General features: G+C 42.5%; 1 protein-coding gene across 1 annotated transcript; it reads right to left on the minus strand.

Annotated features, from left to right (window-relative positions):
• Positions 1-2,937: 2,937 nt before the first annotated feature.
• On the minus strand, positions 2,938-24,544 carry LOC108942140 (leucine zipper transcription factor-like protein 1). Its single transcript, XM_018765277.2, has 10 exons — positions 24,111-24,544; positions 20,230-20,354; positions 18,546-18,740; positions 12,151-12,211; positions 10,689-10,760; positions 8,867-8,932; positions 8,233-8,310; positions 6,531-6,707; positions 4,498-4,601; positions 2,938-3,671 (listed from the first exon to the last, which is right to left on the minus strand). The coding sequence occupies exons 1-10, from the start codon at positions 24,111-24,113 to the stop codon at positions 3,653-3,655; spliced, it is 900 nt and encodes a 299-aa protein (XP_018620793.1). The 5' UTR covers positions 24,114-24,544; the 3' UTR covers positions 2,938-3,652.
• Positions 24,545-26,043: the final 1,499 nt, after the last annotated feature.

Genomic DNA, 26,043 nt, shown 5'->3' on the forward strand with positions numbered 1-26,043 from the left:
CCAGGCTTTTCATCTCTAAGCTTTTTCGAAGTAGAGTACGTCACATCACGTCAGCAATTATGTTTGGGAAGAAAAGGCACTGTTGCTGACAGTTTTTTCCCCATGTGAAGGGAAGTTGTAGGCTGCTGTGTCTAGGTCTTTAACAGGTAGACATGAGAGAAACCATTACACTCGATAGCCCAGAGCTCTTCTGGGAAAGTACAGATAACCCCTTCGCGTAGAGAGAGGAAGTAGAGTTAATTCACAGACTGGTGGCATAACCACTTCCTTTATTATGTTTTTTTTTTTCTTCACTTTGCTTACTGTAAGCTGTGATTTGTTTTTAATATCTTCATCGTTTTCGGGCGTTCAGGGAGAAAAAAACCTTGGGCAAACTTCTTTATTAATCGACTTGTCTGTCTTTAGCGCCGGTAAATAATTCATATAATACATATGACAATTACCGGCAGGGCTCCTTCTGTAAATCTAAGTCACAAACTGGGTCAGCAAATGCAAGCTTCAGCTCCAAGGCTTCCACATGTGCACTTTGTACCATATGTGTCCTTATTTTGTATGCGACTTCATTTATGTTTGAATTTCATTTACATACATTTATTCATTTAGCTCATGCTTTTCTCTAAAGCGACTTCCAATGTTAATCTGCCAACAACTATTTACCCATTTATACAGCTGGGTAATTTTACTAGAGCAATTTAGGGTAAGTACCTTGCTCAAAGGTACTACAGCTGGAGGTGAGGCTCATTTACTGTATGTTGTGTAATAAAGTGCACATGAATAAGCCTACATTTCTTTTTTTTGTTCTCATGATTTATCATGATTGCATTGTTATGTTGCAGCCAGTTTACATGTCTTTTATCCTAACTCCTGCGGCTGCTTGATCAGAGATATTTCAATTTAAGTACGTAATATACATATGTAATGCTCCTTTCTCATTTTGTTTCTCTATCCACGTGTTGCTTATTTGCCCACAGTGGGGTTTCAGTCTAGTTTGAAGAAGAGGGATTGTTCTTGTAACATCAAATGAAATTGGTCGTTGGTTCACCATCCTCCTACGCTCAGCTCGCTCAATAAACCGTGACCGTGTCTGCGCAGTGTTTCGAGGACACGGTGGAAAGCACGTGCCCGCGCTTTGCCCTGCAGCTGTTGACAGACTTCAGGTCGTCCTTCGCATTTAAAGCCTGAAGCTTCGTCCCAGAAGAAGGTAAAAATGGCCTTTGTGCTTGTTGTATCAGTAAGGCAGGGGGGTGTGGTGACGCAGTGTGTTGGACTGGGTCCTGTTCTCTGGTAGGTCTGGGGTTTGCATCCCGCTTGGGGTGCCTTGTGATGGACCGGTGTCCCATCCTGGGTGTGTCCCCTCACCCTCCAGCCTTACGCCCTGTGTTGCTGGGTTAGGCTCCGGCTCCCCTCGACCCTGTAGGACAAGCAGTTTCAGATGATGTGTGTGTATCAGTAAGGTCAAAACTAGCCTGCCTGGAGGGGAAAAAAGGTTTTGGAAATAAGAGAGGAATTTTTCGAAAATGTACTGTAATGTCAGATCTGTGCTACAGATCAATAAGGAAATATGAGAGATATATGTATATTCTTTCACACAAGGCTTAAAGAAATCCCAAAAACTGGTACAGTATTTTAACTTTCCCCCCATATACAAGCATTTCTTATTAAGATTAATGATGTTAGCAACCTATTTATGCTTAGGAAATTATTATTATTATTATTATTATAATTACTAAGAAATAATATGCATAAGTCGCCTGCCCAGTTTATGAACTACAAAATACTAATTAATGCTTCTCCAGCAACTGGCATTTTTGAATCCTGTATTGTACCTTTTCAGGATACTGTCAACTGAGTGATATGCATATATCCATTTATCTACAAACTGCAAGCAGAGGTGTGGTGGAGCAGTGGGTTTGGTTGGTGCCTGGTGGGTCTGGGGTTCAAACCCTGCTTGGGGTGCCTTGCGATGGACTGGCTTACTATCCCAGATGTGTTCCTCTCCCCCTCCAGCCTTGCATCCTGTGTTGCTGGGTAAGGCTCCGGCTTGCCCTGACCCCCCTCTTGGGACTAGTGGTTGTTGGCAATGACATGAGATGTGTACTATAAATTAACATTGGTGGCCTTGAGCATAAGGCTACTGCCCCCTGTTGACTGAACATTACATTGATCCTCAGCAGGAACTGTTTACACCGGAATCAACAACCTTACCACAAAAAATCTGGGACAAGTGGTGATATAGTGCTTAGAGCTGATGGTACTATACCCAAAGGTTGCAGGTTCAAATTCCACCTCCAGCTATAGTACCCTGGTGCAAGGTACTTATCCTAAATTACTTCAGTAAAATTAACCAGCTGTATAAATGGGTCATTAATTGTAAGTAGCTTAACATTATAAGTTGCATTGGAGGAAAGCATCATCTAAATGCCATCACTGTATGCTGTTTGAGGTTAGTCTGTACTTTGGTTTAATTGTTGCGGTCCAGTATTTCTTTGGCATATTTCCGAGTAGAAATAAAGAATCCACGTTCTATTTTTAACAGCACACAGCATTCAGTTCTGGAAGTACTTGGGAGATGTTTAGCCAACATTGCCTAGGTAAATTTTACCAGCCTGATGTCAGTCCCTGTGCAGTAAATCAAGCAGATCTTTAATGCAAGGGGCGACTGCAGCTCATCCTCAGTATCGATCACTTGGATTACATGATCAAAAGTGCTTTCAGAAGAACCACAACCACTAGTCCTTGTGGGTTGTATACAAAATTCAAAGAGGAGTTTCTGGGTAGTTAGTTGCAGTAAGACATGACTATTAAGAGTGGAAGGAATGAAACCAAACTAGACTTAAATGTTTATTAGTCAAGCCCTGAACGTACAGTCAGCTCAGATACAACTTACACACTTAAGTTTCCAAGACAACAGATGCTATTACTGTAGCACGGTATGTCTCTCGTTTACCGACGGCCTTACACTGGCATCTGTTGGGTTTTGTAAAAATAGATCATTTTTCCCACTGATGAAATATATTCCTGTAGACAGACATTTAAAAATATATATATATATATTCACTCCATCAAACATAACTTAGAGGCTACAGGTAGATACCAGGTGAAAAAAGTAAATGTGGAAACAACTTCTGCAGCGTAACTCCCTCTTCCATGCAAAAAGGAAAAAAAAAAAAAAAAAAAATTTCTCCAGACCAACATGTGGAAGAACTGCGGTTCAGTAGCACATTAATGATAATATAGTGGAAACATTCAAAATATACCCAAGGGGCAAAATGTGCTTGCTGTAACTAGTGTATCAGTTATAGTCATTATTTAATACAGCCGTTGTCTCTCCGGTCAAAAGTGATCGGGACGTCTTTTATTACCCACAATGCTCTACCAGCAGCAAATAACTACAAAGCCTGAGAGGTCAGCAAATCTGACCTGGTCGGAGTACATCTACTGGACACATATGGGCATGGAGCAGCGCTAAAAAGCTCGGTTTTCCACAGCAAGCGTCATCGTCCAAGGCAGGGTGTGTCCTGTGTGGAGAACGCAGCTTGCGAAGAGGGAAGCTGCCGCCTCCTGTTTTTGGGCAACGAGGAGAAATGTTTCACTTTCCCTTTTTTCAGGTCTTGCGTTTCTGCCTGTCTGGACACGAGGTAGAACAGCAGAGTTAATCTTCAGACTCGTACCTGTGGAAAGAGATCAACCGTGAACAACGAAAATATGGCAAAAATATTTTTGGGTTAAAATAAAGATGTTCACCCTGAATCAAAAGCAATACAACATTTTTTTTTTTTCATAGCGATGCCAAGATGTACACCTACATTCACATTCATCTGAAACTTTTTACTAAAACGACTTACAGTTATTTACCTATTTATACAGCTGGGTAACTTTACTGGAGCAATTTTGGGAAAGTACCTTGCTCAAGGATACTACAGCTGGAGGTAAGACTCAAACCTGCAACCTTTGGGTGCAAAGGCAACAGCTGCCCCCACAAAACAATTTATTCTTTATTTACCGCCTACCTGCAAAACAATTTATGATTATTATTATTTCAATACTTCTATCCAACACGGAAAATTTTTTGCAAAACGAGGGTATTTTACAGAAGCTTTAGAGTATTTCCCTTTGCAGGACTCGAGCCAGGGTGCAAGTGTTTGTTCTCAAAATGTGTGTTACCCAAGTCTTCAGGCTCTCCTCACTCAGCGTACTAGACATAATTGGACCAAGACCTGTGGGTAATGTTTCCATTCACCCGAGAGACCCGCAAAAATTCAGTTCAGGTCAAGTCAAAATTTTTTTTGTAGAACTCCCTTCATCAGAAGTGTTAGGTTCGAGAACAATTCAAACAGAAAAGAGAAATGTAACAAGTAATAAAATGATGATACACAAAAAAGGTGTGCGAAAAGGCAGTAAAAAAAAGACCAATTAGCCGATGATGTCTCCTAGGCATTCATTCATTCATTCATTCATTCATTCATTCCATTATCAGTAACTAATGGAAGAACTCACTTCTGCAGGCGCTTCCTGAGGTCTTTTATCTGCTCGTTCTTCTTGGTCAGAATCTCCTTCATGTTGCGGTAGGCAGCAGTCTGTTGGAATTTCTTCTCCAGCTCCTAACACAGGACATACAGTTTAAGGGGATGACATACGAATGTGATATTCAGAATATTTCAGAGCGGATATTTCTTGGTTTTGGCAATTACCATTTTTAGGCTATTCCGGAATATTTCCTTCTGTCATGCACTGCCAAAGCATTTGTTTGTGATGTTTTCCAAATTACCACTGAGATTGATTGCGATATTTGACTTATTAATTAAGGTCAGCGTGTTACATTTTCTCTCTTGGGTGCCATTCATTTATTAGCGGAACTGACATAACGATCTGATCAATATCGATCCCAAAAAGCAGCAAGAACAGAGGACAAAATACTTTTTACTATCGGAATCAGAACCAGAATCAGAATCAGAACGAGCTTTATTGCCAAGTATGTTCACACATACAAGGAATTTGTCTTGGTGACAGAAACTTCCACAGCACAGACAGAACGACAGTGACAAGACAGATGAGAAGATAGAATATGTGAATGAAGGATAAAAAATATATAAAAAATATAAAGTACCCAATATTGTATACAAAAATAGTCACTAGTTACAAAGGCAAGGGAGTGTGAGTAAGAGATATGATGTGATAAATAGTTATAAATATAAATAGCGTTGTGTATTGCACTGGTTTACTCTCTAGGGGGGGATTTAGCTGTTCATGAGGTAGATGGCCTGAGGAAAGAAACTTCTTGTGCCTGGCTGTCCTGGTGCTCAGTGCTCTGTAGCGCCGGCCAGATGGCAAAGGTTCAAAGAGGAAGTGGCCTGGATGTGAGGGGTCTAGAATGATTTTGCTAGCCCTTTTACTGACTCTGGACGAGTGCAGTTCTTGGAGAGCTTGGGGGGATGTGCTGATGATTCTTCCAGCAGTCCGAACTATCCGCTGTAAGCTTCTGATGTCTGATTTTGTAGCTGAGCCGAACCAGACAGTTATAGAGGTGCAGAGGACAGACTCGATGACTGCGGAGTAGAATTGCATCAGTAGCTCCTGTGGCAGGTTGAACTTCCTCAGCTGGCGAAGGAAGTACAACCTCTGCTGGGCCTTCTTCACAATGGAGTCTATGTGGAACTCCCACTTCAGGTCCTGTGAGATGGTAGTGCCCAGGAACCTGAATGACTCCACTGTTGCCACAGTGCTGTTCATGATGGTGAGTGGAGATAATGCTGAGGTGTTTCTCCTAAAGTCTACAATCATCTCCACTGTTTTGAGCGTGTTCAGCTCCAGGTTGTTATGACTGCACCAGACAGCCAGCTCTTTAACCTCCTGTCTGTAAGCAGACTCGTCACCATCCCGGATGAAGCCGATGAGTGTGGTGTCGTCTGCAAACTTCAGGAGTTTGACAGAGGGGTCTTTTGCGGTGCAGTCGTTGGTGTACAGGGAGAAGAGCAGTGGGGAGAGCACACATCCCTGGGGGGCGCCAGTACTGATCGTGCGAGTATTGGATGAGAATTTTCCCAGCCTCACTAGCTGCTGCCTGTCCGTCAGGAAGTTGGTGATGCACCGACAGGTGGAGGTGGGCACAGGGAGTTGGGTTAATTTGGACAGGAGGAGGTGTGGGATGATGGTGTTGAAGGCTGAGCTGAAGTCCACGAACAGGATCCTCACATAAGTCCCTGGTTTGTCCAGATGTTGCAGGATGTAGTGCAGTCCCATGTTGACTGCATCATCCACAGACCTGTTTGCTCAATAAGCAAACTGCAGGGGGTCCAGCAAGGGGTCAGTGATGTCCTTCAGGTAGGCCAACACCAGTCTTTCAAGGACTTCATGACCACAGACGTTAAGGCAACAGTAATTAAGTCCTGTGATTTTGGGTGACTATGGCACTGTACTTATCAGAACTGTAAAACGTATGCTGAAAATCCGCAACGTGACCTTTTCGAAAGACAAGCAGTAAGAGCACTTGTAGATATACATCGAAAAATTAAGCGAAATGGTAGAGTCACCTTCTCGGCCAAGGACAGCTGCTCCTGCACACGAAGCAAATCGTGTTTGGCAGCAATCAGATTGTCCTGCAGCTGTTTCTGCGAGGCCGTGCTGTCGCTTAGGGACTTCTGGAAGTCCGCCTGCAGGGCTGCCATTGTATCCTCCAGGCTGCTGATGTCTTTGGAACATGGGCTCTGCTGGAGAAAGGAAGATATGCGAAAAAAGTTACTGGAATAAAGGAGGGAAAGAGTGAGACAAGTTCCTAAATTCAACTTGTTCCATTTACATTTATTAACTTAGCTGACGCTTTTCTCCAAAGCAACTTACAACATTAAGGTTACAATTATTTACCTGTTTATACAGCAGGGTAATTTTACTGGAGCAATTCAGGATAACTACATTGCTCAACAGTACTGCAGCTAGAAGGGAGGTTTGAACCAGCAACCTTTGGGTCCAAAAGCAGTTACTCTAACCACTACGCTACCAGCTGTTCCAAACAAAATTTCAAGACTCGCTTAAGAAAACTGATCTTAATTCTATAGCAGTTCATAGCAGAATATCCAATATATATAGCACAATCGGAATGTTTCACGTATTACACAATGGAACAAAAAATTTCAAAGTTTTTCGTTATGTCGATTTTTGCGTAGATCATGATTAGCTAAAATTTACTGATTACAAAAATACCACTAGTTCTTCTACAGTGTCAGTTTGGTACTACAGCTATTGGAAGATTCTTGAAGGCACCAGAACATCCTATTCTACATACATTCTACAAAGTATCAGACCCTAAAAGATACTGGAATATTCCGTGCTTGGAATCCCAAGTGCCAAAATTTGCCAAAAAATTGCTAATGTCAAGAATGTGGAATATTTTCCTAAAAACTGACATATAGTATGAACTACACCAAAAGGGTTTAATCTAACAAAACTGAATGGAAAATGCAAAAAAAAAAAAAAAAAAACTACAAACTTCTGTTACACCGTGTATAAATTTTTACTTCAGTTGTAGTAAATCTGGAACTTGTAAATTTTATTTTTGTACTGTATTTATTATGTGTCATGGTGAGCTGCTGTGTGTGAATTTCCCTTCAGGGATTAATAAAGTATTGTCCGGTCCTATTACTGCACAAAAACAAAATGCAAAACTCATTTACTTCAAATGCAAATTATCTTTATAGTTATAAGCTGGAAAACACTTTTGTCACCAGTTCAAATTGTGCATTTCTACATATTCATTTGCAGTAATAGAGTGTTTGTTCACTAGTAAAACCTTTAAATGCATACCCTTATGCATTTCACATACAGTTTAATTTAAATTTTATTTTTTTGACACTTTTTTTTTTACCATTTACACTCTAATTAAATTGCAAATATTATACTATATAACAGATGCTTGAATTCAAATTATCATTGCATTTTTTTGGATTGTACATGTATTTTCGTGAGATTCATATGCAATGTGTATCTGTTACTGTCACACATTAAGTACAACCAAACTGTATTAATTTATATGTTTGTGATCCTCACTTTGCTGATCAGATTATATCTTTAATGTAAAACCTCTAATATGAGTATAGTGAAAAAAAATCACAGGCATGTAAATCTGACAAGTAATCATGAGAAAACCGAAGTACATTTGAAGCCCTTAAGATGCAAGACCGTCTGGCCAACATATACTATAAAACATCCTGCACTGAAGTATCAGTGGGTGGGCCATACCTCCTGCTCCCCTTGAGCCTTCTGTAGGTCTTTGAGAGCCTTCTCCACCTTGGATTTTTCATCCAGTGCATTCATAGCCTAAAAACGCACGAAAGGTCCAAATCAAAAGCATAAAAGTTTTACATGTAAATGTAAAAAACACCAACAGCATGAAACATCATCAGGCTATAATTTCTACGCCTCTGACATATACAGATTAATTTCTGCATAATACTAATTCACCGCCCTTTAGAGAACATATCATTGTGGTATGTGTTCAGTTCTAGTCCTGAAGACATAATGGGCTAAACGCATTTGTTGTAGACTACAACAAAACTGCATTTTTTATCTAATCATAAAATTGTTGTTTTTTTTAATTACAGTAGACTTATAACAAAAAAGTATTGTTTGTTGGGTAGGTGTTTGGTTGTACCATGCTCATCACCAACACAGTTATCTTTGCTCTTCACAATTAGAAGGCAGCTAAATGGTTAAACTGGGACATTCTGTATAAGATCACGGTCGGAACAAATACTCACTTGACATATGTCCAGCATAAATGTCAACACTGACATAGAATGATAAAATGTAATTCTGGTATGCAGAATCATATTTTATCTTAAAAATTATTAATCAGTTTTAAATATAAATATACCTGTGTTTCTAGTGTTCGAAGTCTGGATTTGAGTTTCTCGTTTTCTTCTTGTAGTCTGGCAATCTCCTATAAAATACAAAAGTGATCATGATCATGCTAGGAAAGTAATATATTTTCGTTTATTTGTTATTAGTAACCGCTTATCCCGTGGAGTGTCTTGGTGTTCAAAAGAAAGAAAGAAAACTAAACTGAGTTAAAATGACTGTGTACAAAAATTCGTAATCTCCGCCAACTACTATTTAAAGCCGATTTTTGACCGATTCACGCGACCTTGTTACTGATATCCCATGCAATCGCAAACACCAGACACAAGCTTTAAACACTGCGAAAGTGAGTTGAATGAAGTTGGCCCCACACTCTGGTTAACTAACTACACCAACGGACAGAAATTTTAGAAAAGAAATAGCGACAAAAATGCAATTACAACTAAATGTTCGTAACAGGAAGCGCTAGTACTTATGCCATGTGTCTACTTGTCCGAAAATAATTCTTGCTCCTGTCACCTGCTTTGCACTTGTGAGAAGCCCCTGGCAGCAAACCCTGGTAGTGTAGTGGTTAAAGCTGCTGCCTTCGGACCCAAAAGTTGCAGGTTTGAATCCCCCCTGCAGCACCCTTGAGCAAAGTACCCCCTCTGAATTACTCTAGTAAAAATACCCAGCTGTATAAATGCATTAAGTTCTGTTGGTGAAAAACATCATTTAAACGAAAAGGGGTTATGCTAAGAATGAACAGAAGTGAGCTGTAGTCGTAAAAGACAACATTCGAGTTACTCAGCTGCTCTACTTTGAGGTTCGAACGTCACAACTCGGGGTGGACTTAGAAAACGGCTCAAAAGGTCAAAGAAGAAAGAGACCATACACTGTAGACCAACGTACCCATGGTTTCCACACAGCTATAAACCACTGACATACAGCTGTAGTGGCGGTTCACCTTAAGCTGAACTAAATACAGCCCCAAAAAAAAAAAAAAGGTAATGCATTTCTTTGTTTTTTTTTCTTTTTTTTTTAATTATTTCTTAACGAAACGCCCTCTTCTTCAACAGCATCATTTCTACTCCCGTGCACAAACGAGGCCACCGGTCTAGATTGACGGAAAACATACAACAGTGTGAAATTTGTGAACTCAATATAAATTACTAGTCACAAATAATAACAGAAACATATATAAAACTGCATTTAACTGACATATCGCTGGGCAAAATGTCAGTGTCAGTAGGTAATATCTAAAGATAACTAAGAGTCAGTGAACCCTAAGATGAGCATCAGTGTGAATTTATTTTAATAATATATAATACGGAACAGCTGGTAGTGTAGTGGTTATAGCTACTGCCTTTGGATCTAAAGGTTGCAGGTTTGATCCCACCTCCAGCTATAGTACCCTTGAGTAAGGTACATCCCCTCATTTGCTACAGTAAAATTACCCAGCTGTATAAATAGGTAAATAACTGTAAGTCACTTTGGAGAAAAGTGACAGCTAAATGTAACACATGCTGTGACTTCACGTAAACAGCAGTACAATGTAAAAATATTAATTAACTCATTATATTGTGAGTAACAATGGTGTGAATTAATTTGTTTATATGACATGAGGGCTGGAAGTGATGTAGAGACCAGAGCTGCCACCTCTGCACTTGGAGGTTGCAGGTTCCAATCCTACCTCCTGTTGTTGTACCGTTGAACAAGGTAATTATCTTGAATTGCTCCAGTTGAAAAAAGAAACCCACCCTACTGTGTACATGGCTAAATGAGTGTGTCACTTTGCAGAAAAAAGCCAGGTAAATACTGCATATTAATAAGCTTTCCAAAGAAAAAGTGTCCTTTACCTTATTCAGCAGCTCAGAAATGCCTCCTTCATTCAATGGAGCCAGTTTCGGTTTGCTGGCTTCTTGGTTTGTCTATGATAAAACATACATATGGAAAAGAATTATGGAAAGAACTGCGGGCAGCAAGATGCCTGAAACACACCAAGGATTCAGTAAACAATTTGTTGTGCATCTGAAGCAGTTATTGAACACACCGTGTTACAGTGAGGAAATCGTGAAGGGGAAAGTGTCAAGCTTTACAGTCATTTTAGGGTCAGTACCACTATAATCAGAGTAATGCGGTCGATTACTGGCGCATATTAGATTTTATGTTCTCAGCAGGGCAACAGACATGATTGCCTTTATTTATTTGCGCAGATGTGTGACGCTTGGGTAAGCAGTGACATTATTTATTATTAAAACACACACACACACACACACACACACACAATGGCTGAAGCCGCTTGTCTCAAGTGGGGTCGCAGTGAGCCGGATCCTAACCCGTCAACACAGGGCACAGGGCCGCAGTGGGGAGGGGACACACCCAGGACGGGACACCAGTCCGCCACAAGGCACCCCAAGCAGGACTCGAACCCCAGACCCACCAGATAGCAGGACCTGGCCAAGCCTGCTGCACTACCCTGCCCCCCTATTATTAAAACATTATTTTTTAAAACATTTGCACTTAATAGTCCTTAACATGCAGCAAACAAGTACACATTTTTAAACACACACACACACACATTTTCAGAACCGCTTGTCCCATACGGGGTGTCACGGGGAACCGGAGCCTAACCCGGCAACTCAGGGCGTAAGGCTGAAGGGACACACCCAGGACGGGACGCCAATCCGTCGCAAGGCACCCCAAGCGGGACTCGAACCCCAGACCCACCGAAGAGCAGGACTGTGGTCCAACCCACTGTGCCACCGCACCCCCTCATTTTTAAACATTGCACTAGAAGTACTGTTTTCAATCAACCAACATGCAAAGTAAAAGGGTTCAGAACTGAGATATATCGCTGTTGACAAAATATGGGTGTGTGTCAAAGTGAGCAGCAGTGTATTACTGAAAAAAAACAGACACACCCCCATCTGCATCAGATGCGGATCCCATAGAGAACCGTAGGGTGTTATGCAGCGGGTGAAAAGGAGCGTAAACGCAGGCAGAACTTGTAAATACTTTTTTTCACAAGTAATCACACCCACAAGCCCACAATACACTACAGCTTTGTTTTTCGCTGGTTGTCTACCTGTTTTTTTTTCATTTTGAGTTTATCTACAGATTACACATTCCTGTGCGTGTCATTTATGAGTGGAAACATTTTAGTCATAGAGAATGACATAAACTGGGAGCCTGGTTAACAGGCGAGATCTTCATTAGGTTGCAATGAAGGTCTGTAAATGTAATGGCGCGGCGTCAATACTTTTAACGACATAACAATAGCCATAACATTCATGAATCTCACTCTTGCGTGTAACTTACCTTCTTGCTGGTGGATTTAAACTCTGCTTTCTCAAACTCTGCCACTTGTTCCAGTAACTCCCTAAGAGAATGGATGGAAACAGAAATCTCTTGGGATGAGACATTTCATTGCATATATTTCATTGCAGGGGGTGCGGTGGCGCAGTGGGTTGGACCGCAGTCCTGCTCTCCGGTGGGTCTGGGGTTCAAGTCCCGCTTGGGGTGCCTTGCGGCGGACTGGCGTCCCGTCCTGGGTGTGTCCCCTTCCCCCTCCGGCCTTACGCCCTGTGTTGCCGGGTAGGCTCCGGTTCCCCGTGACCCCGTAAGGGACAAGCGGTTCTGAAAATGTGTGTGTGTGTGTATTTCATTGCATAAAGATGAGTCTACAGATGGACCACTGGGTTTTTCCTCACGGGGACCAACCAAGACCATGTGGGTGAAACCTCAAACTCCTGCAGTCGATGGTCTACGAGCTCCAGTGGGGGCACCATGCACTTTCCAAAGGGGGTGAGGGCAAGGAGAAGCCCCCATAGAACAGGTAGGAGAAAACCACCAGTGCTGAAGAGTACTCATCACACTCTAAAGAAGGGGTGGCCAAGCCTGATCCTAAAGGGCTGTGATTCACCCGTTTTAACAAAATGCATTTTAGTTAGAACCTCATTTACATCTCCAGCACGGAGCTGTCTGGTTTACTATCTAAATAATTACTTGGGGCAGCAGGTGGTGTGGTAGTCAGAGACACTGCCTTGTACCTGAAGGCCCAAGGTTTGAATTTCAGCTCCTGCTGTAGTATCCGTGAGCAAAGTACTTTCCCTGAATTGATACAGTAAAAATCACCCTGCTACATAAATGGGTAAAATCATTCTACCTACCTTAACACTGTAAATCACTTGGAGAAATGGGTAAATGTAATGAAATTACTTAAACACCAAATATACAGCAAAAACAAGCATACACTGCTCCCTCGAGGGTGAGGGTTATAGAAAATAAGTGAACCCTTTAGAATTTGCAGGATTTCTACACAAATCGCTTTAAAAATGTGATCTCATTATGTAGATAATCACGACAAAAAGACTTAATTAAGTGACAACACACACCGTTTTACATTTCCGCACCTTTACTTGGAATGATTTGAGCAATTAAGATCGCTGCTAGAAAAGTATATGTGAACCCTTGTATTTCGTAACTAGTGAAACCTTTATTTGCAGATTGAAGGAGGTTGTACTAGTTAGTACAAGCAGCAGTTGACCTTCTTTTTCCACCAATGGCCTCGAATTCCATGGGGTTCACAAACACCCTGAGCATAGACGGGATACTCGCCGCCAATGGAGCCTTCGCCACTGATGCACATGACTGTGACAAAACGGAAACTTTCACCATGCAATCCCGACCTCGTGACCTCATTCTTCACTATATTTTCACGATAGCTACCACAAACCCTTAAAGGATATGTGTGTTGCTAACACACTAGAGCTGACTTTTACGTATCTGTGCCTTCGATGGAAAAACGTTCGTTAAGAAACGAGAGTAAAACGCCATCGGTTTTGCATTCTTTGCTCCCGTAGGGTCTTATTGAGCATGCCGTGACAACACAATGTGGTGGAATGAACCCTCCCCCGTCCCTCAGAACTGCTGAATCCCTTTCAGCATTCAAGAAGGGTCTCAGAATACAATTCCTTCAGACCAGCTTCCAACTTTACTATCTGCTACTTTTTATTGAGCCGTTTTTCTATTCGTTTGTCACTTCTATAGTCTGCTACCGCAATAAGTTCTGTACTGAACAACAAAGTGGTGCTTTAATAATTGTGTCTCTCTGAGCCCTGTGTCTGATGTGAAAAAAATGCAGTTTTGTTTATTCTGAGCTGTACCTCACTTTGGAGAAAAGTGTCCGCCAAAGGCAGAAATGTAAACGTAAACACCGTGCAGCGATTTGTTTTTTTTTTCAGGGAAGCTCAATGCAGCTTCTTAATACCATGTTTACCATGTTGCCCACATGTGTCTTACACTCCACAGCATCACTGAGTGTGACACTTTCCAGAGTCTACGACAAAACTGTGGGAGTCACAACAGATCATGTGTATATTTCATTGCACCTATAACCAGGTGGTCCTCAGTGATTAACGGGGTTCTGTAAATCATCACATGACTCCATCAAACACCCTTATACTTTATTACATAAACCAGTTACCATTTATTCATTTTAGCTGACGCTTCCTTCAAGGTGACTTACAGTTTTGAGGTATTTACAGTTATTTACCCATTTATACAGCTGGGTAATTTTACTGGAGCAACTTAGAGTAAGTACCTTGCTCAAGGGTACTACAGCTGGATCAAACCTGTGGGTCTAAAAGCAGCAGCTGTAATCACTGCACTAACCTCTGCTCACAAGGATGCATAAACAGTTAATATGGATCAATGATATTATAAGAATGCTGTATAACAGGGCTCTGCTCTACTTTTGTCACAAATTATCCATGTTAAAATAATACAAATATAGAATAGTAATAATTATGAAAATTCAGTACAGTATTATAAGTATATTTTCATGCTGCACTATTTTTTTCACTTTTATTTCTAAATCATTTTAGCTCGCTAGCCACTGTAAAAAAAAAAAAAAAAAAATTCCTTTAATGGAATCAGAAATGAAACATTGTGTAAATAAAGCAACGTTTTGTGAAAAATATGATACGCCGATATTGGTGTCTTGCAGCAGTGCAGCCAGTCGATGTTGTTATACAGCAGATAGTCGGGATTTACATAGTAATATAATATTCTACGGTACAGGATGTTGTCTGACTTCTCATGAGTTGTACATATCCTAGGTCCAGAATGACCTGTAAATGATTTTACTTTATTTTTTATTTTTTAAACATTTCCTGGGAATTTGTAACCAGAAAGCAACATTTTCTCCTCTAGATATGTACAAATAATCCCTGGGACAAGCTTCGATGGCCTGCTGCTCCTTCTCGTACCCAAAAATGCCTTTTAGACAAATTTGCCTTCCAATGTCCTAAGTTTATCGAGATTTAATAACAATAAAACAACAACGAAGTTTGTGATACTGAGATATAAACTCAAAGCTGACAAGTGGCTCTTAAGGAGCTTCGAAGACACACACACACACACTTGCGTACGTTTCCTTTGCTCGTGGAGACAGTTTAACACTTTGTGTGGTTTACATGCTACGCATCTCCCCCTTGGGGTGCTTACATGTGGTTTGAAGAGGCGTTCGCACACATATGCATGCCAAGGGCGTGTTCCAGCGCACATATAACCTTCACCTCATCACGCCGTTTCCCCTTTCCGACACCCAGGATTGGGGGCCTTCTCTCGGTTATTGGCATGTCGCTCGAGTTTGCAAAAAAAAAAAAAAAGAAAACAGTGCGGTATATACAAAAACGTCTGCAAAAATGCAGGAAAACATCAGGGGAAGGTTTTTCACACCTGTCTTGTTTTTTGCTACAGTGAATCTAAGCTACTACTATAACTGCGAACATTTCAAAGTTTCCATTTGTATTTTCTGAAATATCGCTTAGGGGAATTACAATTATTGGCTGCATTAATTATGATAGCACTGGAACAGAGTCATAAAAAGTTGGGGGGGGGGGGGGACTGAAATATGTTCAAATTAATAATTAATTGTGATTTTGCTGATTTGCTGTTTCTTCCCCCAAATCATTTAAATTATCCATGACTAAGTAACTCACTCTATCAGGGGCGGTAGGTGGCGGAGCAGCTCGAGTTTCAGCCTGGCACTAGGACCCGGGTTCACATCCCACCTCCCCTCTATAGTACCCAGTGCAAGGTACTTGCTCAAAATTGATACAGCAAAAATTACCTAGCTGTATAAATGGGTAAATTGGATAACTGCACCAGCTGCATAACCAGAAATGGATAATTGTAAAATGTAATATCGCAGCGGAGGAGGTCACTTTGGAGAAAAGCAGCTAAATGAATAAACAATAATGAAGGAAGAAATATAAGTCATATTCTAGTAACATAAATGTGCATGCTACTTTTTCCCAATATCGTTATTTCTTAATGTGAATTGAAGCTATGTTCGAAAAGGTGCCGGATCTAGAAAGAAATGTCTAAGTTATATTCATCTGATGTTTTTCTCCAAAGTGACCTACAATGTTAAGAGACACTCAGTTATTCACCCATTTATACAGCTGGGTAATTTTACTGGAGCAATTTAGGGGACGTACCTTGCTCAAGGGTACTACAGCTGGAGGTGGGAATCTAACCTGCAACCTTTGGGTCCAAAGGAAGCATAAATTACCACTACACTGCCGGCTGCCCCCTACTTAGAAAGGTGTGTTTAAGTCAAAGAAGAGCTACACAAAGGCAAGAGCTCTTATGAAACCAAAATACAAAAGCAGCAGGATTAGGGCTGAAAAACGCTGCTTTGGACTATTAAAAGTCAGTGTTCTTAACTGCCAAAACTGCCAAAAGCTCCTCCTCCTCCTAAATTTCAAACAGGGGAAAGATGCCTTATCCAAATCCTTAACCACATATGCCTTAAACAACAAATCTGGTCTCATGTGGACAGACGTACTTCTCCGTTTGCTGTTGTAGACCAACATGCGGCAGAGCGGAAGGATACCTACAGGGCCTGATCACTCCCTGCACACCGCAAGAATGCTGTGCTCCTCCACCTCTGGCCGCTTGATGATCCCACTCGCTAGAAGTCCGAAATCAAAAGCGCGCACATCCTCAGTTTTGGCTCAGATGTGGTAGAATAAGCTTCCTCCGCCCCTCGGTGCTGCTGAATCCCTTCCAACAATCGAGAATTGTCTCGAAACCCATTTCTTTCAGACACGTTTGCTTCTTACCACCTGAGAGCCACATAAATTTGCATCACATCCTCTGTCACAATCACATATGCATTTCCCAGAAGTATAGCCTACATGCAGGCTACTTATGCAATGTGTCACTGGTTTGGGAATTTTAAGCATATTGTGTTGATACCAGTGTAACCATATGTTCAGTACAATATATTATTAATATTTCATATCAGCCTGCAAGACATACCTTATTTGAAAGTGATGTACATTTCTATTTTACGCATCATTTTTCCATGCATTCTACACGACAGGGGGGCTTTCTGAGAACTTACTCTTAAAACATCCTGACTGAAAAAATATTAAAACTCAGTTAGCGGAACCAGTCTTTGCGTTCAATCAGGGATCATTAAAAAAAATAATTTTTGCTGTGTATGACAGTGCAGCACAATAAGAAATGAGAAGAACCCTGTGCTGGCAGTGCATCAACCCCCGTTTGTCCTCACAGCAAGGAAAAAAAAAGTGTGTTGTACATTGGATTTAACACCCTTCTGAGTGTCCTAGTGGACAAAAGGTGCCCTCATTGATAAAAACAAAATGTGGTTAAAAAAAAAATAATAATAATTGAATTATAAGAGTTGCAGCTGCAGTATTTCTGATGCCTTCACCTGGATCCCACAGCTTACCTGTCGGGCACAAAGGTCACGGGAGCGAGGCAGGGTGTCACTGCCTATTCAGGGTGTCACTATCTTTTGAAGCAGCAGGTGTCAAACAACAGCAGACAAAACAAAAACCGTGGCACGCGTGCTGCCGTACTTGTGAGAACTTGCGGCGCGCCTCGAACCTTGCGACCGCGTCCCGAAGCGCTGCACAGCTGCAGCTTCCAGGACAGAGGTGAGCAGACGAGCCCATTGCTAACCTGGGCATGAACTCTACACTCGCCCTCGCCCTCACCCTCCGCCCACAACCGCCTCGCGTGCAACCCAGAGCACTTTCATATCATTGATGTAAATACTTTTCTACATTTCCTCACCTGCTTCACATACCCCTGGGGGATAAGGCAGAACCACATGCAGGAGCCGGATGCCAACACTGTACATGCCATATAGATTCCCATCAAGCCAGACCATGTGCTTTCGGACAATATTTACATTTATCTGACACTTTTCTCCAAAGCCACTTATAACGTTAAGACACTTTACAATTATCTACACCACTGGGTAATTTTACTAGAGCAATTTAGGGTAAGCACCTTGCTCAAGGGTAGTACAGTTAGAGGCAGGATTCAAACCTACCACCTTTGGGTCGGAAGGCAGCAGCTCTAACCAGTAGGGTACCAGCTGTCCTTCCTTCACTGCATCAAATGAAAATTCTTCACTGGCTGTTGCACCTTCACCAAAAACTGGCTGAAGTGGAACTGCTGTTGTACCACATTAGTTTAAACATGTGAAATCCACAAAGAATCTGATTCAAAGTACCAGGAATGAACTGGCAAGAGAAGTCGAGGCTGGTTCTAATCCCAGCACAGGGCGTATAGTTGAAGCCATTCATACACAACAGATACTGAGATGAAGACAACCACAAACCCAGCTCCCCCCCAACCCTCTGAATCGACGGCATTCTCAAGTGCACCTGTTCTCCAGCTCCGAGACGTCTGTCTGGAGCTTCAGGTAGAACTTCTCGGCCTGGGAGAAAAGCTGGCGGAGAAGCAGCACGTTGGTGTGAGCTGTGTTGATGAGCTCCGTCTCCACCTCACCCCGCACCACCACCTGCAGTCCATCCAGAATCTCCGCCACCTCGTCCACCGTGAAGGTCTCCTCCACCAACCTGCCAGCAGACACGGGCAGTAGGTAGGTGTTGGACACCAAATGAAGAACTGTAGGCTTGAACATCCTGGACAACACTGCCTGGGATATTCCCAAAACAGCCCATAGTAGTGCCATAAATCAGTGCTTCTCAAAGCGAGGTCTGCAGGCCACCGCTGGTCCAGAACCCAGTCAAGTGGTCCACTATGGACTTACACCGTTTTAAAACTCAAACTTACCTCCTGTTTGTCCACATCAATCCACCGCTTGCCAAGTAATGTCATAAAACAAGCATCGCATCATTGTTCCGTCTCGTCCGTCAAGCCTTCAAAGGCACCGCAGTTTCTCCTTGTTTTATTCCTACGTATGAAAATTGTGACATCACCGTAGAATATTTTTGCCTTTACAGTGTTTCCCTCGGTGAGCGTCCTTTTCCTTCCACCCATCGATTTTGCACTAATCTGCTTTTATCGCGGTTAAAGTTAATTTAGTGGCATCATTTCCAATCTATGAACCCACATTTTAGAAAGAAATTATAGGAACTGGCTGAACGTGGACCCTGGAAGCTCTCCAGCTCTCCTCCACATACCACCACCTTGACATCTCAAAGCATCTGCAACGCTTCACATTCACTTTTCAATTATTCAGCTACACAAAACATGCATTTTTTCGTAAAAAAAAGAATTTGTAATTTTCATGTAAATATATTTAGTGATACAAATGTAATGATTTTAAATCTAAGAAGTGACTATAGACCATAGGTGGCCCCATCGTATCTTTGGCACAATGTTCCTCGGTCCAAAATACTGCCCAAAATCTCTCGTTTCAGGCAGATTAGAGACAGCAGTGTGTTCACCTCCACCGCTTGTTTTCTTACACTTTCGATTAGTGAACATATTTTTTCCTCATCAATATGTGAACCAGTGGATCAAAGGAAGATTCAGTGAGATGTAAAGAAATCCGGGAGCCCCACAATTTCCTAGGGTTTCAAAACATATGGAAGTTTTTTTTCCCCTCCTTGTTACTTCTAATATTTTTTTTTTTTTTTTTTTTTTGTATTTTAAGATGCTGGCTGGATGAATGAAGAATATGCATGGTTTTTAATTTAGGAGAACTAGTGATGAGGGTCTGCTCTGAGAAAAGCTTAAGGAATGGCAATAGGAAATGAGTCAATCTGCTTTTTATGGATGGGGCGCAGTGGGTTTGGCTGGGTCCTGCTCTCTGGTGGGTCTGGGGTTCGAGTCCTGCTTGGGGTGCACTACGGTGGACTGGCATCCCATCCTGGGTGCGTCCCCTCCCCCTCCAGCCTTGTGCCGTGTGTTGCCGGGTTATGGTCCAGCTTGCTGCGACCCTGCTTGGGACAAGCAGTTTCTGTGTGTGTGTGTGTGTGTGTGTGTGTGTGTGTGTGTGTGTGTGTGCGCTTTTTATGGGATCCCTTTCCACAGCCCTAGCTGCACTGGCAATGAATCCGACACGACACTCTGCTGCCACGGAGCTCCATGTGAACTCACCTGCTGTCTTTGAGGTCCTGAAAACACGATTCTATAGTCTTGAGCCTCAGGAGCCTCTTTGCTCGGGCGAAGCGCATGTAGTTGATCACCTCATTTTGGTGGTGCTCATTGAAACCAAACTCTGCCTGTTGAACAGAAAACACACACACACACACATAAAAACTCTCGCGTTATTATTCTCTCAGGAAAGTTCAGTTTACTGAAATTATAAAGAAACAGTGATATTTTTACAATTGCACATATTGATTTAGCAGACACTTTTCTCCAAAGCGACGTAAATCTCGTAGAAAATACAGTGTGTTCATTACATTAGCAGAAAGAGACACTTGGATGCAGACGTGTGATTCTCAAATACAGTTAGTGTGTTACTTTCCACCACATGAACGAATGTTCATCACGCGAGTAGCTGCATAAAACTTCACCTGAACATTGATGATTCCTAATCACATTCAGAATGATTTTTTAAATTTTTTTAAACATAAACATTTACGTTACATAACAGGAGTAGCTGCATTTTTAATTCTTGTCAATGTAGGTGAGCTGCTGCGTTAGACCTGAAGGACTCAGGTCATGAAATCCTTCCTCCTACTACGAAATTACTGTAGTACCCTTGATCAATGTACTTATCGTTAATAAATAAGTAAAGTGAAAAATGCCCAAATGTATAAATGGATAAATCAATATAATTACCTTAATTTACATTTATTCATTTAGCAGATGCTTTTCTCCAAAGCAACATACATCTCAGCAAAAATACAATTTGTACATTACATTAGGATGAAGAGACATGGCTGCAGACATGTGACTCTTAAGTAAACCTAGTTTGTTTCTTTCCACTTGATGTGCCGATGTTCATCAATTGAGCAGGTACATAAAACACAGGATAGATGACTCCTGATAACCTTCCTACATTTTTTTTTTTTTTAATAATAAGGTACACAAACAAACATGCCAGAGTAGCGGCTGATCAAAGGCTATATCTGGGGATGATCATGAAGTTACGGTTCATGAACATTTACACCGTACATGAGCTGGAGAGATCTTGGGCAAAATGGGGTCTGGAAAAGGTGAATTTTCAGACCCTTCTTGAATGTAGACAGAGTTTCTGCAGTTCTTAGTGAGAGGGGGAGGTCATTCCACCACAACGGAGCCAGAACCAAGAACCTCTGTGCTTTATCTTTAGCGCGTGGGACCACCAAGCAAGCAGAAGTAGACGAGCGAAGGGGTCTAGCTGGGGTATAGCACTTGATCAAGTCCTCTAAATAGCTGGGAGCAGTTCTATTGATGCATTTGTAGATAATAAACAAGGTCTTGAATTTGATCTGGGCAGCTATACGAAGCCAGTGCAGAGAAATGAGCAGAGGAGATACGTGGGAACACTTTGGCAAATCAAGCGCAACTCGTGCAGCAGCATTTTGTAGAAGCTGCAGAGGTTTGATGGCATTAGCAGGAAGGCCACACAGGAGGGAGCTGCAGTAGTCCAGACGGGAAGTCACCATGGCCTGGACAAGTAGTCGGGCGGAGTCAGTAGTGAGGTAGGGACAAATCCTACGAATATTATGCAGGATGTATCTACAGGACCGGGTTGCGGCTTCGATGTGCTGAGAGAAAGACAGATTCGCATCAATCGTTGCTCCCAGACTCTTAGCCAAGGAGGTAGGGGAAATGAGTGAGTTGTCCAGTTTGATCAATAGATCATGGCAGGAGGACAGGCCAGCTGGGAGGTGAAGAATCTGTTTTGGAGAGGTTCAGCTGGAGGTGGTGATCAGACATCCATCCAGAGATGTCTGACAGGCAGGCAGCAATGCGTGCAGAAATGTCTGAGGCTCCAGGTGGAAAGGAGAGGAAGACATGGATATCATCAGCATAGCAGTAGTGTTTGAATCTATGGGAGGCTATGACCGGGCCGAGGGAGGAGGTGTAGATCGAGAAGAGAAAAGGACCCAATACAGAGCCCTGCGGGACACCAGTTGAGAGAGGCAGAGGAGAAGAATGGGAGCTCCGCCAGACCACTCCAAATAGGATCTGTCAGATAGGTAGGACTCAAACTATCTTAGTGCCGTTCCTTTGATCCCAAGCTATTTAAGCAATTTCAGACACTTCGGAGAAAACTGTCTAATAATAAATATAATGTCTAAAGTCCATCCATCCATCGTCAAAAACAGCTTGTCCCGAGCGGGGTCACGGCAAACCGGACCCTAACCCAGCAACATAGGGTGCAAGGCCAAGGGGACAAGGGGACAAACCCAGGACGGGGCACCAGTCTGTCGCAAGACACCCCAAGCAGGAATCGAACCCCAGACCCGCCACAAAGTGGGCACTGGTGGAACCCACCGTACCACCACACCACCCCCTTATCTAAACTCTATTCTTTAATTTTACTGTGACAGACTATTCCTCAATATGTCATTTGTGCCACTTAAAACGCTGCAACGGCTTAGAGTGAAATGTTGAATCATTAGTTGCCCCTTTATATTTGCTACCCATGTAAAAGTAGTGGACATAGTGTGGTAAGGAAGTTAATGAATGACTGCCTTAGGAAGCAGTTGGGAACTTTGTGCACAGCGAAAACTTGAGGCTGTAGCGCCCTCCACTGGCACAAAGTGTTACAGCGCACTGTATAAAACGGAGGGAAAAGCGCTCATGTTTCCACAGTATTTGCTTAGTGATTACAGTGCAATGATGTCATATTTACCATATTAAGTTAATCCTTCAGCAGACGCTTTTTATCCAAAGCGCAATGATTATTAACTGTTAATAGCAATAATATTTAATTAATTATTATTATTAATTATCTGTCCAAGATGACTTTCCCTCGCACACACACCACCAAACACCTAGGTGCTAGGATATGATGCTTATATAGCAACCATAATTTTACATGTAATAATAAACATGTTTATGAAAACAGTAACGCCGTGACAGCTCATAAAAATAAATAAAGAGTTCACCAGAAGTTTTTAAAATGTGTAAAGTTTCCTACCAGATAGTCGTCCCTTTTTTTAACCCTTTTTCAAGTCTTTGACACTTTGTGTCTCCAAGGTGCTCAGGGCGCTTTCTGGGCTTTAATGCAGTAGCGCACTTAGTGACCGTTATTCGCACGTGCAACGTCATTCTGACCGCAGAAGTTATTCCCCCTCCTGCAGAAAAGCTGATACCGATGAGGCTGCATTGTTTTTTTATCATTATTATTATTTCTGTAAACTCTCAACGGCCAAGCACAGCAGTACTTACTGCGCCGTACTTACTTTTCGACTGTGATCGGTGCGCTTCGAACCCGTGTTCGTTCACCGGCTCCTGCTCGCTGCGCTCTGCTGCGCTCTGCACTCACTCACTCCCTCTTACTGTTGGTAACAATTCATTTCACGCAAGACCCCGTGCCGGGTGCGGTACCACGGGGGCACCGCTGGCTCCATCGGACACTCGCTGCTCGAAAAGCTGATTATTATATTGTCCCTAATCATTTTCATCATCATCATCATGCGATTTATTTATGTGTATGGGAATAATGTGCAGAGCCTCTCTCTGCACCCAAGCTTGAAATTCACTCACACACACCGCGTTTGCACAATGCCAGCGGTGCAATTTGGCTGGAGACGCGAAAATAACAAGAAGCCGATAACGAAGGTAATGAAGCTTTAATTTTTAATAAAGGTTCGGACGATCGCAAACGGCGCGCACCATGCTGCGCATGCGCAGCTTGAGGAAGCCGCTGTCAAAGTCATTTCGGCGGCCCGTGACTGGACGCTTTCGGCCGAGTGTCGTCTCGCGGGTTCAGAGCGAGAGGAGCGGAGAGATGGACGGACGGACGGATGGACGGGCAGACAGACTGACAGCGATCAGGCAAAGAGGGACAGGCCGGGGCCCCCGTACGTACTCACCATGACGAAATGGCTGCGAACACACGGATACACACGCAGCTGCTACTTTCCAACTGCGCACACAGTCCCCAGCCTAGCCGGACCCCAAACCGAAGGAGAATCCTATTCCTAAAAACGGTTCTTCCCTGTATAATGTAAATGTTGCTGTGTGCAGGCGAAGGCGGAAATGCAAGCGCTCGGTTTGTTGTCAATGCGCCCTTAGAAACGGAGACGTAACTGGCGTTCCTCAGCGCACGGCGGAGTGCGTAACGCAACGCAAACAGCGTAGAGAGGGTCGTTCCCGCAGCGTGCGGAAGGAACGCAGAAAGCGCACATATGGTAGTATTACGCAAACAGCGTACTGAGTGCAACGCAAACAGCGTACAAAAGTGGACCGCCATACCGCAACAGGCAGCAGTCGGAAAGGAGTTACTGAACAATGAAATGTCAGTTTTATCTGTCATAGACTAAGTTACATTTCTCCAAATACCGTGTTGTGTGGTTTTAACACTTTATGTGGAAACGGTACACAGGATCTGGCCAGCATCAGCTGGGTTGTCCTTTGTGGTACATGTGGGGTCCACTTGTTCAATGGATGGCCATCTTAACCAGGAGAACAACTCTTTACACTCCTGTCCCACTCAGTACTTTTGTGTCTGTTTTTGGGAAGTTATTGTATACTCATATTTCTCTGTCATTAAAAAGGTTTTGAATGTTTAGCAGTATACACTGACTGACCTACGGACGCAACTGGAAACAAGTGTGATTGTAAATTGTGCTGTCTGTTAATCCAAAACCACGTTTACCTTGGTCACAATTAATAAAAAGCTTAATACTAATGTCCCTTGATTTTCTTCCTAGCAAGGTTTTGTAAAATTCTCATAAATGACTCTCACACACACCATCTGAAACTGCTTGTCCCCAGTGGGGTCACAGCGAGCCAGAGCCTAACCCAGCAATGCAGGGCGTGGGGCTGGAGGCGGGGGGGGGGACACACCAGGATGGGGGGCTAGTCCATCACAGGGCACCCCAAGAGGGACTCGAACCCCAGACCCCCCCAGAGAGCAGGACCAGACCAAGCCTGCCGCGCCACCATGCTCCCCTCCCTATATAACTAAAAAACATAATTAAACTTTGTATGACTTTTCATGTTAGTTTTCTTTTTAATTAACTTTGAGTTACATTAACATTAAAACTAATTTTAAACTATTTAAAATAAAAATGACTGTTATGGATGAATGGACATGAGAAGTTGTAGAAAAGTGAAGAAAACAATTGTATCTTCATTCATTATTAACACAAGAAGCAAGTGTGCAATTGCACAGGCCACAAAGCTGCACGTTGGGCTTGAAATGATTGTGGTACGAGTATATCTGAACATAATTCAAGACCTGAAAGAGTTTTGTTTAAGTTCTTATCCAAATTTGGCAGAGTTGACATTTATTTCCATTGCATTGCTTATCCACTGTGTTGACTCACGATGAATGAATGAATGAATGAATGAATGAAAGGCTTGCAGAATTATTTATTCATTACAGTTGTATCTTTTTACAAAACCTAACGCATGAGTAAATTAATTGGCATCTGCGTTTTTATTTTACTGATTGTTATGTAGTATAAGTGACTGGGATTTATGGAAAAAATTAAAAATGGAGTTATGAAGACACTGAGGAGCCAGTTATTTAGGTCTCTGTTGTGTTACTGTTAATGTCATCTTCACAGCTACAGGTGGCGCTGTAAAGCTTCTTCAAAGAAATGTTTGGCGGTTATACTTTCCTGCGGCGCTTATTTGGTAACAATGAGCGGTAAAAAACGGTTGCAATTCAAGGTCGCTCAAAGACACGCGCAAGGCGCGAGCGCCTCCCTGCGAACACCTTTCGACCCCCAAGCGGCGTCTCCTTCCCAGGCCTCCCATGTACATTCTGCACTGCTGACCGACAGTCTCGTTGCTGTT

This window comes from Scleropages formosus, chromosome 5 (genome assembly GCF_900964775.1).
Source record: "Scleropages formosus chromosome 5, fSclFor1.1, whole genome shotgun sequence".
NCBI lineage: Eukaryota > Metazoa > Chordata > Actinopteri > Osteoglossiformes > Osteoglossidae > Scleropages > Scleropages formosus.